Source organism: Pseudorca crassidens, chromosome 9, assembly GCF_039906515.1.
Source record: "Pseudorca crassidens isolate mPseCra1 chromosome 9, mPseCra1.hap1, whole genome shotgun sequence".
NCBI classification, from domain to species: Eukaryota; Metazoa; Chordata; class Mammalia; order Artiodactyla; family Delphinidae; genus Pseudorca; species Pseudorca crassidens.
Genome location: NC_090304.1, coordinates 13,141,710 through 13,154,627, shown reverse-complemented (window position 1 = coordinate 13,154,627; position 12,918 = coordinate 13,141,710). Strand labels below are relative to the sequence as shown.

Genomic DNA, 12,918 nt, shown 5'->3' with positions numbered 1-12,918 from the left:
GACCGGGGCACGAACCCGCGTCCCCTGCATCGGCAGGCGGACTCTCAACCACTGCGCCACCAGGGAAGCCCTGGATATACTTCTGAGAGAGAGATTCTGGAGCTGAAATTGAAAGTTCTCACAATCCACAGGGCTCAGGATGGGTGCGGCAGGGCCTCTCCTGAGAATTGGAGGGGTCTCAACGACTGCTAGAGAAAGCCCCTTGTCACAGCATACTGTCTGGCGGCAGCTGATGGATCCAGGGGCCTGGGTGGAAATAGGGCACCCTCCACCCACCCTCATCCTCATCCTACGCAAACAATCACAGGGTTCCATGGGCCAACAGTCAGAGCCAAGAAGAGCTTCAGCTCATTTTGAACCCTGTGTCCTGCTCCCTGCAAGCTGACAGCCCATCATGCTTGGGCTAAGGGAATCTTCCTGCACTCTGGCCTGAGCTAAGAATGCTGTAAGCAAGCAAAGGGGGTCCCAGTCTGGGGCAAAAGACAATCAGGAGCTGCAGGTCTGTCTGCCAGGAAGCAGCACTCCGCACCCGGCCATTGTGCAGTCTGTTCAGCCCCTGGCCGCGTGCCTGAGGTGGGAGTGTTTCTCTGCCTGTCGGTGGGCCGCTCAGCCAGCACACCAGGCAGCTGGAAGATCAGGCTTTGCAAGCTGTTGCTCTTGGCTACTGAGGGGCTCCCTGGAGGCTGGGCTGGACTGGGTGTCAGGGGCTGGACTCAGCTACAGAATGTTTTGGGGGTGACGACAGATAGTAGTGTAACTGCCTGGGCTCTTGCCTACCTTTTTTTTTTTTTTTTTTAATTAAAAAAAAATTATTTATTTTTGGCTGTGTTGGGTCTTCGTTGCTGTGCGCGGGCCTTCTCTAGTTGCGACGCGCGGGCTTTCTCTAGTTGTGGCGAGCGGGGGCTACTCTTTGTTGCGGTGCGCAGGCTTATTGCAGTGGCTTCTCTTGTTGCAGAGCACGGGCTCTAGGTGTGCAGGCTTCGGTAGTTGTGGCACGTGGGCTCAGCAGTTGTGGTGCACGGGCTTAGTTGCTCCGTGGTATGTGGGATTTTCCCAGACCAGGGCCCAAACCTGTGTCCCCTGCATTGGCAGGCGGGTTCTTAACCACTGCACCACCAGGGAAGCCCCCCTCTTGCCTACCTTTTTGGAGGGCTAAGTCAGAGCTGTTTGCTACCAAACACCTTCTTCCTATTAACTAAGCATCCCGCCCATCTGGGCAGGAATAAGCTAAGGGCCTGACAAGCCAGGAGCCAGGCTCTTCCTGCCAACAACCACAGATTCCACATTTCTGTGGGATGGAAAGAGCCCCTAGGAAGCCAGAGCCAGCCCCTCCCTGTTAAGCACGGAAGAATGACACGCCAAGCAGGGAACGGCTGGAGCCTGCAGTGGAAGGTTGGAGCCCTGGTGTGTGGGAGGCGGACAGAGGTGCAGAGAGCAGCTGGGGAGAATAAGACTCAGAGGACGTGTGGGCCATGGCTGGGACGATGCAGTTCCTGGCTTGGTTAATGGTAGCCATTTGCTTCCTCCCTGGGGTGACTACAACCCAGCACCGTGCAGGTACCGGGGCCTTAGGGTGGGGTGGACAGGAGCCAAGGAAGGCTGCTGGCTGACAGCAGTTACACTTGGTCCTATCTGAGCCTAGCAGGGCTTAGGAACTGAGGGCATGACGGGTAGCAGGCTGACCTGCGCTGTGGGGTGGAGGAGGGAAAGGTGTGGGCCCCACCCAGAACCAGAAAGGTCGGGGTGAAGTGAGGGGAGATAGCCCTAGGTGCTCTCAATGGGCCTGGGGCTTATTCTGGCTGGTGTGCAAAGGAGGACCTCTTAACCTGCCCTGGGCTTAGGACAATCATTCCAAGGTTTAGGCAGCACCCCAGAAGAGGGGTGAAGGAAGCTGCAACAGACATCCTGCCTTGCCTGGCCTCCCTGCCTTGCACACGGTCACTTACCGAGAAGCAGGAAAGAAAGAGGTTCTTCTCAAAGGGGTCCTTGACCTTTGGGGAGGGTCACTGGCAGTTTCAGGTCACGCTGTCCCTAGATGATTATACAGGAAGGAGAAATGGGAAGTGAAGTGTCTTGTGACCCGTTGGCCTGGAGCTCTTGGCCAAGTGAACTGTAGAAGTTCAAGGAGGAGTCCTGGACGTTCGTCAAGACAGTATCTGGGTTTGGGATGATGCCTTTGGGATCACAAGACCTATGCCTTGTGAATGAGAGAGTGAATGTCAATGTGCATATGTGTGTAGGGGGAGGTGGACATGGGATGGCACTCCTGTTCTTTTGTAGATAGAAGAACCTCTAGGCACCCCTACCAGGCAGCTTGAAGGGACTCGTGGGAGGCTGGGGTGTTCAGGGTGGAGCTTGGCAGGGCCCTGACTCCTCTCTGCTGCCCCAGGGCAGCCCATGGACAGCACCAACGTGGGAGGTGGCCTGCAGGAGCCAGAGGCCCCGGAAGTGATGTTTGAGGTCTTTCCTCCAGCCTGGGACATGGGGGTGGGAGTGTCCAGATGTCCCTAAGCTCAGGGTTGGGAAGGGGGATGCCTCAAGCTGGGGCTGCTGGGGGAGGGGAGCCAACCCAGCATGGGTCCTGCTGCCTGCTTATGCCCCCCCGGCCCCGCTCCCTAGGCCCCAGCCCACCCCTTACACGGCTCCCCTTGCAGCTGCTCTGGTCTGGGCTGGAGCTGGATATCATGGGGCAGCTGCACATCCAGGACGAGGAACTGGCATCCACACGTCCAGGCCGCCGGCTCAGTCTCCTCCTGCAGCACCATGTGCCCAGGGACTTGGAGGGTGCTGAGCAGCGGCTGCAGCAGTTCCAGGACCTGCGGAAGGGACCCCCTCTTAGCCCTTGGGACTTTGAACATCTGCTCCTCACAGGCCTGTCCTGTGTCTACCGGCTCCCTGTGGCTAGTGAGGCTCAGGAGAGAGGTCGCTGGGCCCAGGTCTTCGCCCTCCTGGCACAGGAAACACTCTGGGACCTGTGCAAGGGCTTCTGCCCCCAGGGCCAGCCCCCTTCTCTGGGGCCCTCGGCCTCTACCCTTGACCCCTTCCCCTAACCCTCCCCTTCTGCCTGTCATTCCCACCCCAGCCCCCTCCACCCCGCCCCCTACCTGAGCCAGACCCATCTTGGCCAGGGGCCTCCATCTGGCACCTGGTTTTTCCCACTGTGTTCGGGCCTCTGGGCTCGGCTTGTACCCCAGACCCCAGCTCACCCCTCCCCCATCTTCTTCCCTGGGCCCAGGCTCTGGGTCCCAGGCAGCAGGCACAGACCTAAGGGCAGGACTTGCAGGCAGTGTGTGTGGCGGGGTGGGGGTGGGGGACAGTGGGTGTAGGGGTCAGGGTTGAGAAGTGTGTTTAAGGGATGCTGAAAGGGAAGCTCCCAAGTAAGGCCAGGTCAGACCCTCCAGCTCCTACCCAGGCAGTCCCATGAGAGGCAGAATCTACAGGAAACTCGTAAGTGCTCAGTGCCCAGTCCTAATGTAGACACCTCTTTTAAACCCAACCAAGGCTCTGGGGGTCCCTAAGCCTCCAAGTACCCCATGTGGGCTAGGAGAATAGACTGGACATTTTTAGGTCAGTCTGTTGGAGGAATGGAGGGAAGCAGGTTGAGGAACATTATCTTCTGGGGGGCAGGGAAGTGAGAAGTGTTTTTTGGTCCATATCGACAAGGCTCAGAGGAGGGAGTAAGGCTGGAAGGGGACTGAGGCTGGCTGGTGTAGTCCTGATCCTGTGTAGCTCATCCCATAAAATGTTCTGTTCTAGCCTCCTGCAGCCCTGTGTCCTTCTGTTGTCAGAGTAAGTTGTTTAACCAGTGCCTTGAGCAAACCACCCTCCTCATCCCGGGAGGGCAGGAATCAGGGCAACCAGATATCAACTGCTTGTCCCATGCGCACACCCTACTGGGAAAAGGAATGTACCGTTTCCTTGAATCCCATAGCCCCAGTGAGGCAGCGGGGTGAAGTCCCTTGTCACAAAAAAGAACCAGATGGGCCCTAAAAGTAACGTCGTAGGTCAACGGGGAGGAATTACAGGGACTGACTGGAATGGGAGATGAAGGGGAGGCCCAAATCGGGGTTAGGCAAGTAGGGTTCAATCAAATTCCCACCTCCTCGCCCTCCCAAGGCCTGACTGAATGCTGCCCTCTGCCCTCCGACCCCCACCCGGGGCCAGCTGTAGTCAGTCCCTCCCGCCCCGCCCGAGACAAAAGCGTCGCAGTCAAGACAAAGCGCAGGACCCCGGCAGACAGGCGCCGGCGCAGGCCCACTTTATTCGCAGAGTCCAGCCACGCTGGGCGGGCCGTCATGCTCGCGCCGGCGGGACATTTCGGGCCGCGGTTCCGTCTTGGCATGCACGCCCCGGGCCGCCCGGGGCTCCTCTCCGGGTCGTGGCTCAGAGCTCCGGAGGCCCGAGGCCGGGCAGGCCGGCGGGGATAAGGTCGGGGTACACCAGGAAGCCAGAGAAGGTGATGTACTTGCCATGGTTGCTGTAGGCGCCGTAGCCGTCGTGGTCGTGGCTGAGCAGCCAGACGGCGTCGCCGCGCCGTAGCGCCAGCATCACGCTCTGGCTCTGCATCTCGCGACGCCGCGATGTGCCGTCGTCGTAAATCATGGCCTGCACCTCGTCGCGGTTCTTCATCAGCTTCACCGACAGCGTCTTGCGCGGCAGCTTGCCCAGCGTGAAGGAGAAGAAGTAGGCGCCGGGCAGGCGGCAGCGGAACACGCCAGCCGCCGCGTCGAAGTCGCCGCCGATGTTGACGAGCTCAGTGTCGAAGGCTAGGGGCCGGTGCCGCGGCCCCGGGCCCGCGTCCGAGCCCACCAGGCTGCGCGTGCGCGCCGCCGAGAAGGCCGAGCGCGGCTCCGGGGGCGCGGGCGGCCCGCGCGCAGGCGCGTCGGCGTCGGCGTACACCAGGTAGCCGCTGAAGGTGGCGCCGGGTGCCCCGAGCGCGTACTGCTGGGCGCCGTGCAGCCGCAGCCACACCGTGTCGCCGTAGTCGAGCTGCAGCATGGCGCTCTGGCTGGCGGCGTGCCGCGTGGCGGGCCGCCGCTGCTCGTCGAAGGCCAGTGCCTGCACCTCGTCGCGGTTTCGCACCAGCATCACCGACAGGCTCTTGTGCGGGGCCTTGCCAGCCGTGAAGGAGAAGAAGTAGGCACCGGGCACGCGGCAGCGGAACTGACCGGTGGCCGCGTCGAAGTCGCCCCCGATGTTCACGTACACCTTGTCGAAGGTCACCGCCATCTCCGACGTGCCCTCCAGGGGGGTGATGCGTGCTGCCGAGAAGGCTGAGCGCAGCTCTGTCGAGCCCAGAGCCGGGCCCAGGGCCCAGCAAGCGGCCGGGCCTAGCAGGCCCAGCAGGAGCGGCAGCATGGCGCCTGGGAGGGGAGGCACGAAGGAAAGGAGACACGGGTTGGGCAGGGGCGGCCTGGAGACGGGTTCCCTTCACAGACCCGCCCTTGACCCACAACTAGGACTCCTAGTTTCCTATACACTTGGACTAGGTCAGTGGTTCTTAAAACGTCATGGGGCCTCAGTGTCACCTGGAGACCCTGTTAAAACACACATTGTTGGCTCCCACCCCCACCTTATCTAGTATGAGGCCCAAGAATTTGCATTTCTAACAGGTTCCCAGGTAATGCAGAGATGTTGCTAGTCTAGGGACCACACTTTGGGGACCATTGGATTAGGCCAGTTTTGGTTTTTTTTTTTTTTCTCTCTTCTTTTTTTGTAACCCCCGAACTCCTTTTTCAAGTGAAAGATCACAGACATATACCATAGATGCAAGCAGAAATGCTCTGGTCAGAGGGTCCTATAGCCCTGTCTGCTGGGCTTACACATCCCCTCCTCCTTGACACCCAGGGGCCCTGGAAATGCAGAAGGTGGTCAGGGGGTCTCTGAGTTTCCTTCAGCCTCCGATTTGCTGCATTTTCCTGTGTCTGTTCTATGGTCCTTACTTAGCCTGCCCCTCTCTCAGGCACTGGCTCTCTATACTGATATCCTCCATGATGGCTGCTGGTTAAGCCCCCATTTTGGCAGGAAAGGAAATAGCCACTCCCTGACCCATTTCCTGGCCTCTGACCCAGTCAAGGGTCAGCTCCCACGCTGGACCTCTGGACTCTCCAGGGGCCCTTCTTGCACTAAAGAGGCCAGAACAGATGGGCTTTGAGGTAGCTCCCTCCCCCTGTAAAATCAGAGTAAGAGAAAGAGACTCCTTCCTCTGGGCTTGGGGGCTGGTCACTGAGGGGAAAGAGAGAGCCAGGGGCTGCTGGGGATAGAGTGGGAGAGCAACAATTCCAGCACGGCTTTGGCAAGTCTGTGAGGTCAGCAGCTTGGTTCCTCAGTAGTAGTGGTGGAGTGGAGAGGACTGACAGCTAAACCTGGGCCCAGGTCCTGGCTCTACCCGTTACAGGCTGTGCAACCTTAGGCAAGTTCCTTCATTTCTCTGGGCATGGCTGCCGCTGTGTAACTGGGGAGGAGACCTGCCTCACAAGCTTACTGTGAGGATGCTCTGAGAAGGCAGGTGTGAACACCTTCGTTGGATGGCACTGCAGTCAATTTTTTGAGAAAATCGATCTGATCAAGTTTTTTTTAATTAATTTTTTAATTTTATATTGGAGTATAGTTGATGATCAAGTTCTTGACATAAGGGGTTAGGGTTCAGTAACTCCTACCCTTGGAAACTTGGTAAAGGCACTGCTTAACTCAGAGGACTAACTCTCCAAGGGTAGAATTACGTAATGCTTCCTAGTAGGGCATAGGCTTTGGGGATTGAATACCCTGAGGGCCTGAAGTGGAGGCAAAGCAGAAAAGAAAATGAGCTGGTAACAGTCTAGGCCGTGGGCCTCTATGGGAAATGCCCAGGGAGTGTGTGTATCTTTGTGTCTCTTAAAGACACCGGGGACCTGTCAAGAAGGGTAGCCAGGTGCAGCTGTGATGTGCTGCACACAAGGACGTTCATCTGAGGTTAGGTGGGTGCTGGAGTCCAACCCACATTCTACTTGCCCACCTGTGTGGAATTGCTGCCCCTGGGGGAAAGTGTGCCTTTTTCTAATTCTCATAGTAAGACCCCCAAGTCCCTAGCCCAGCTGAACACTCTCTCCTTACACAGGACGTACCTTTTCTCATCCTTACAAAGGTGCCCCATGGGCTAGCCAGTACCCTTGGTGAGGGCAGGGGCAGGGAGGGGGGGCATGTGCAGTAGTGAAGATTGCACCTCACAGTATTCAGTGCAGTCCCTTTCACAGAGCTCTTTGGACACGTCTGGTGTCACAGCCAAACTGCGAGACAGGTGGGCCCTCTCCTGTTTTATAGGGGAGAAAGCCAAGGCCCAAAAAGGGGAAGCATTTTGGCCCAAGGCCACTCATGGAGCACTGAGGCAAGCCTTGAGGTCTGTTGATTCCAAATTCAGTGTGCTTTCCTCTCCACCACCTTTCCATTCTAAACACAGCTATTTCCAGCCAACCTGTCATCTGCCTCAGTTTCACTTTTCACAAAAATTGAAGTGGAATGAGTCTTGGGATCTAGGGTGAAAGGGAAAGAAAGCAAAACCAACCAAAAAAATATTCTTAACATTTTTGTCTTCTGGGAACATCTCAACTCTTCCTGACACTGCTGCTCTCCTAGCAGGTCTTGCCCCAGGAGCACCTGCCCACTCGACCCTCAGTAATCTTCCTGCCAAGCCTTCCTGCCAGTGCCAGAGAGTCCTCCTGTGTGTCCAGTACCCAGCCTCCATTTCACCTACCACTGCCCATTTCTCAGATCTGTGGGTCCCCATCCTTCCCTAAACCCCCTTCCCAGAGCAGGTCAGAGGTAGCGGGTGTCAGGTGGGCATCACAGCTCCAGGGAAGGAAATGGCTGTTCCTAGCTCCATCCAGGTGAGGCTGAAAATAATCATCCTCAAAGAGAAAAAACTAGGACACAGTGCGCTGGACAGACCCAGAACCCTGGAACCGAGGGTGGAGGTGCAGCCATGTCAGGCTAAGGGGATTTAGAGACCCCTCCCTACCAAACCTCAATTCCCAGTCACCCCCTCCCTCAAGCTCTGCCCAAACCTCCTTCCCCACCTACCTTGAAAACCCCTCAGGCTCCCAAGAAGATAAGTCCCCCTTTCACAGAGGAAGCCAATTAATCCTTTCTCATGAAAAAAAAAAAATCCTCGGAAAACGGTACCCCAGACCCTCTCTCCCCCGACCTTCCTTTATCCATCCCTTCAGAGTAAAAGCCCTTGAGCCTCTTTCATGAAAAAAAGCTCCCAGGTCCTCCTTTCAGGGAAAAAGGACCCAATTCCCCGGCCCCCGCTTCCAGTCAAGGAGAAAGCCTGGCTCCCCGCGCCCCAGAGTAGCCCTCACCTGGCTGGGGGCGGCGGTCGGTCGGCTTCTCTCCGAGCCCGCGATCCGGCTCCGGGCTCCGGGCTCTGGGCTCCGGGCGGGCGCCGGGCTGCGCACTGACCGCCCGCGCTGCGGCGGGGCCGGGCCTGGCGGGGCCGGCGGCGGCGGCGGCGGCGGGCGGGGCGCTGGGACCCCGGGGTGGTCTCGGGGTGGCGGGGCAGCGAGGGAAAAAGGGCTGCTGAAGAGCTACGCTCCGGGACAGCGCGAGGAGAGGCAGGGTAGGGGCGGGCAGGGGGAGAAGCGGGAGGGGAAGCGAGAGGGAGGGGCGCGCCGAGGCCGGGGAGCCGAGCCGCAGGGCCCAGGGGCACCGCAAGAAGGCGGCCCCCCGCGCAGGCAGCGCGAGCACCGGGCTCTTCTTCCGTGACCTCCCTAAAGCTTCCTCCTCTGGGTCTGGAGAGCAGGCATCATTAATCCAAGTTAGCAGATGGGGAAACTGAGGCAGAGGTCAACCTAGCGGTGGCTCAGGGCACTCTACAGACCAGCCTTCTCCCTGGTTTGAGGAGAGGGGACTGGAGCAGGGCGCAGAGACTGGACTAGCCTCTGGACTGCAAGGACAGTGGAAGGTGAGAGTTTGGCTGGGACAGATGTCCAAGCTGAGTGGCACTGGGGGAGGGGGTCTGAGGGAAGAGAAGGATAAATGAATCAATGCTGCCAGTAAAGGAAGGGCTTACAGTGACCTGACATTTCACCTCCAAATCGGAAAATGTCTGTGGTTGGTAAGGAAGGAAGGAGGAAGACAAAACCCGCAGACATCAGAGGGTCAGCCTGTGCCCCCCGGGGAGGGGTTGAGGAAGGAGGGGAGTCCTTGGGGCAGAATTGAGTGTTGGCAGAAAGGCTGCTTCCACAGCATCCGCAAGGAGGGAGAGGGTTGAGAAGGGCGATGGGAGGGCTCCAAGGGCCTGTTTGCAGAGGGACACTGACACCCTGCCTAGCTGGGCCGGGGTGGCAGGACCCAGCAGGACACCAGGGCTGGAACAGCTGTCTTCGCACCGCAGCACTCGCCGAGGCCCCTCCACGGCTTCCACTCTGGACTCTGGCACCCACCTCAGGGGGGCTGCGGTCCTGACAGCTGTGCAGGGGACGACCTGCCTGGCTCTCAGTAGATGTTGACCAAATGGATGGCTTTTGAAGAGCCCCACTCTTCAGCTGCCAGAGCAGGACCCCTCTGCCTACCCCCCCGATTGACTCAGGGGGCCTGAGCTCTAGTCCTGGCTCTGCCACAGACCCTCTGTGTGGTTTCTGAGAAGCCTGGTGCCCTGTGAAATCCCCTGTCCTCTGGAGCTCTCCTTCTGGAACTATCAAAACTTACACGACCCCAGTTAATCTAACATGGGTTAGTCCTCCTGAAGGTGTTGACGGTGATGATGAACTCATTAAGTGTTCTCCAGGGTGCTGAGGGAACGATAAAATGAGTCGATATGTGCCTCAATAGAAAGGGATGGATGGAGGCGTTTCGGCCTGGGCATGGGGGCATTTGGGGACAGAGGGTGAAGCACCTGTCTAGCCTTTCAGGACCATCTTTTGCCTCCTTCACCAGCCTGAAGAGGCCTAGGTGGGTGTGGGGGGAGGCCTAGGAGGGCTGGGGAAGGCAGGAAGCCAATCTGCGGCAGCCACAAGCCTTCTTCTGGACAAGGAGGTTGGGGTTGCCATCCTGAAGGTGCATTTTGAAGGTGTGATTCCAACAGTGGGAGGAATGGGAAGAAGGCAGGACTCTCAGGGCAGAACAGTTAAACCACTGGGGGTCTGTCTCAGGCTGAAAGCCATCTGACACTTTCCCTGGGTCCACAAAAGCATTTCAGCAGAGAAATGAAATGTTCATTTCATTTCTCTGGAGACAGGTGGCCGAGGCAGATGACAGCAGGGTTTTTGCTTCAAGGGATGGGACGAGGTGGAGGCCACTGGCAAAGGGAAACAGAGCAGGAGGACGCCATGTGCTGGTGGGCATCTAGGCAGGCTGGGCAGGCTGGGGGTGCACCCGAATGAAGTTAGGAGGCAGCAGGGTTCAGAGAAGAGCCCTAGGGCTAGGCTCTAGCTCCTGTCTGCTCCTACCACAACACAGTGATCATTTTCATAGCAAGTTCCTTTCATTGGGTGTAGCAGATGCTACCAGTGCCCCCAGTCAAGCCCCCAGGCCTACTTGGAGGTCACCTGCAGACAGTTTCTGAACTTGCTCCCTGTGTCTGTCCTGTGGCATTCCCAGCTTTGGACGTGAGTGTGGGGCAGGCTGGAAGTGGGGAATTAACGCCCCCAGGGTAACCCTCCACCAAGGAGGGCCCAGAGTTAGTGGATAAATCCTCTAGCTTTCAGTCCCTCTGAAAGTGGGGCAATTTCCGATTCCCAGGCCTGTTCCAGTCTCAGAAAGACTCCAGCAGAATGGAACCTAAGCTGGCCATGGGGAAAGCTTGCTTATCCCTGTATGCTTTGCTTGCTTTCCTCTCTTGCTTGTCTCACTCCCCCACTCTCTCACCCTGCTTCTGGGATCACCTCCTAAATAAACTACTTGTATCCAAATCTGCCTCAGGGTCGGCTTTTGGGGGGAAACTGAACTGAGACAATGAACGATAACTGTGTTAAGTGCTTTTTCATTTCGCCCATTATCTTATTTAATTTCTATTTATTTGTTTATTTTTTAATTTATTTTTGGCTGTGCTGTGAGGCATGCGGGATCTTAGTTCCCAGGGATCGAACCTGTCCCCCTGCAATGGAAGCATGGAGTCTTAACCACTGGACTGCCAGGGAAGTCCCCTTATTTAATTTCTTAACATCCCCTGAAGTAGATGTCACTAACCCAATTTTACAAATGAGGAATAAAGAGGTTAATGCAGAGGTAGGATTCAAAGCCAGGTCTGTCTGGCTCCAAAACCCAGTCCTTAGCCACTGTGCTCTGCGGCCTCCTGAATTCTTTGATCCTCTATGGGCCTTAATTTTTTTTTTTTTTTTTTTTTTTTTTTTTTGCTGTACGCGGGCCTCTCACTGTTGTGGCCTCTCCCGTTGCGGAGCACAGGCTCCGGACGCGCAGGCTCAGCGGCCATGGCTCACGGGCCCAGCCGCTCCGCGGCATGCGGGATCCTCCCAGACCGGGGCACGAACCCACGTCCCCTGCATCGGCAGGCGGACTCTCAACCACTGCGGCACCAGGGAAGCCCCGGGGCCTTAATTTTTCATCTGTAAAATGAGGAATGGGCTCTTGAGTTTGAAGGGAGGCAATGTACCCATTGTCTCCGGCAGCTAGGCCTGGTCATTGAGATGTATGCAGAAGTTCTTAGGAGGGACTTCCCTGGCGGTCCAGTGGTTAAGACTCTGCGCATCCATGCAGGGGGCATGGGTTCAATCCCTGGTTGGGGACCTAAGATCCCACATGCCGCGCAACATGGCCAAAGAAAAAAAAACTAAAAAAAAAAAAAAAAGGATGGTGAGGATTTTACATAGTGCTGATAGAGGAGTAAGGGAATGGGATCCAGTCTAAGGAAAGAGTGTGAGCAAAGGTGTGGAGGTAGCATAGATCGGCCTGTATGTGGCTCAGTTGAAGAGGGAAGGGTTTGTGAAGGAGGCCTGGCAGGTGAGGTGTTGTAGGGCTTAAATGCTGAGCTAAGGAACTTGGTTTATCCTGTCGCAGGGGGTTAGGGCTCAGAGCAGTATTTAAGATTACTCCTACCACAGAGTGAAAGGCAGCATTAAACCATGCACAGAGCCCTTCTAAGTGCGGGACAGAAGAGGTGAGGAGAGGCAGGGAGATCTCTAAGGAAGATAAAGGGAAGAGACAGGTGGAAGAGAAACTAAGAAGAGCTGCAGAGACTGACAGAGAGAGCGCGCACGCACAAGCTCACAATTTAATTAGCTTCCTGGCTTGCCAGTGGCTTACAGGGGAATTAGCAGAGCTCAGAGTCTAGGGACCTTGCTGGAAGTTGAAGGGAAGCTAATAAGAAAGACAACAACAAGCCCCAGGGAGAAATGAAAGAGGAGGAATCGTCAGCCAAGCAGAGATGCTGGCAGGAGAAGCAGATGTCAGGGCGCTGAGTCCCTGCCTTCCTTAGAGGTTTCAGCTTTCCAGGGGAGTAGACATTTAGAGCTCCTGGGCTGGGCTCCTGGCCCCACTGCCCCTGGTTCCAATGCCTCTGAGCACCTGGTAAACAACGCAGAATGGAGGCAGTTGGGAGCGGCTGTGAGGGTCAAGTTCCCCTCTGTTGGCCCCTTTCCCAGAAGGGAACCCCCAGGTCCCTTCTGCAGACGGGGAGGTTGAGGCCAGAAATGCGGAGGTGGCCTGCTCCTGACCAGATGTGGCAAATTGCATCTTCCAAAGACAGCGTGATAGCATCTCCCAGCCCACCCTGCTCTTCTTACACCATGCCACGCCCCTCTAAGAGGAAGACCTAGGTTGGGCGTGAAAGGTGATGCTGCTTCTGCCTGCCGCTCTCTCTTGAAACTCACACTTGGAATCCAGCCATCATGATGTGAGAAAGCCCAGGCCACATGGAAAGGCCATGTGCAGATGTTGTGGCCAACAGCCCCAGTCAGGACCAGTTATCTAATTTTCAAGGTTCAG

At 56.9% G+C, this 12,918-nt stretch overlaps 2 protein-coding genes across 2 annotated transcripts; one reads left to right on the top strand and one right to left on the bottom strand.

Annotated features, from left to right (window-relative positions):
• The first annotated feature begins 107 nt into the window (after positions 1-107).
• FAM180B (family with sequence similarity 180 member B) lies at positions 108-3,758 on the top strand. The gene is made up of 3 exons (XM_067749045.1): positions 108-1,557; positions 2,390-2,460; positions 2,655-3,758. Exons 1-3 carry the CDS (start codon positions 1,473-1,475, stop codon positions 3,048-3,050), a joined length of 552 nt encoding a protein of 183 aa, XP_067605146.1. The 5' UTR covers positions 108-1,472; the 3' UTR covers positions 3,051-3,758.
• A 477-nt stretch (positions 3,759-4,235) lies between these two features.
• On the bottom strand, positions 4,236-11,300 carry C1QTNF4 (C1q and TNF related 4). The gene is made up of 2 exons (XM_067749009.1): positions 8,337-11,300; positions 4,236-5,363 (listed from the first exon to the last, which is right to left on the bottom strand). Exon 2 carries the CDS (start codon positions 5,356-5,358, stop codon positions 4,384-4,386), a length of 975 nt encoding a protein of 324 aa, XP_067605110.1. The 5' UTR covers positions 5,359-5,363; positions 8,337-11,300; the 3' UTR covers positions 4,236-4,383.
• Positions 11,301-12,918: the final 1,618 nt, after the last annotated feature.

Coding starts and splice junctions, on each gene's coding strand:
- FAM180B (XM_067749045.1), top strand. CDS start 1,473: ATGGCTGGGACGATGCAGTTCCTGGCTTGGTTAATGGTAGCCATTTGC. Junction 1,558..2,389: donor TACAACCCAGCACCGTGCAG/GTACCGGGGCCT, acceptor CTGCTGCCCCAG/GGCAGCCCATGGACAGCACC. Junction 2,461..2,654: donor CCCCGGAAGTGATGTTTGAG/GTCTTTCCTCCA, acceptor CTCCCCTTGCAG/CTGCTCTGGTCTGGGCTGGA.
- C1QTNF4 (XM_067749009.1), bottom strand. CDS start 5,358: ATGCTGCCGCTCCTGCTGGGCCTGCTAGGCCCGGCCGCTTGCTGGGCC.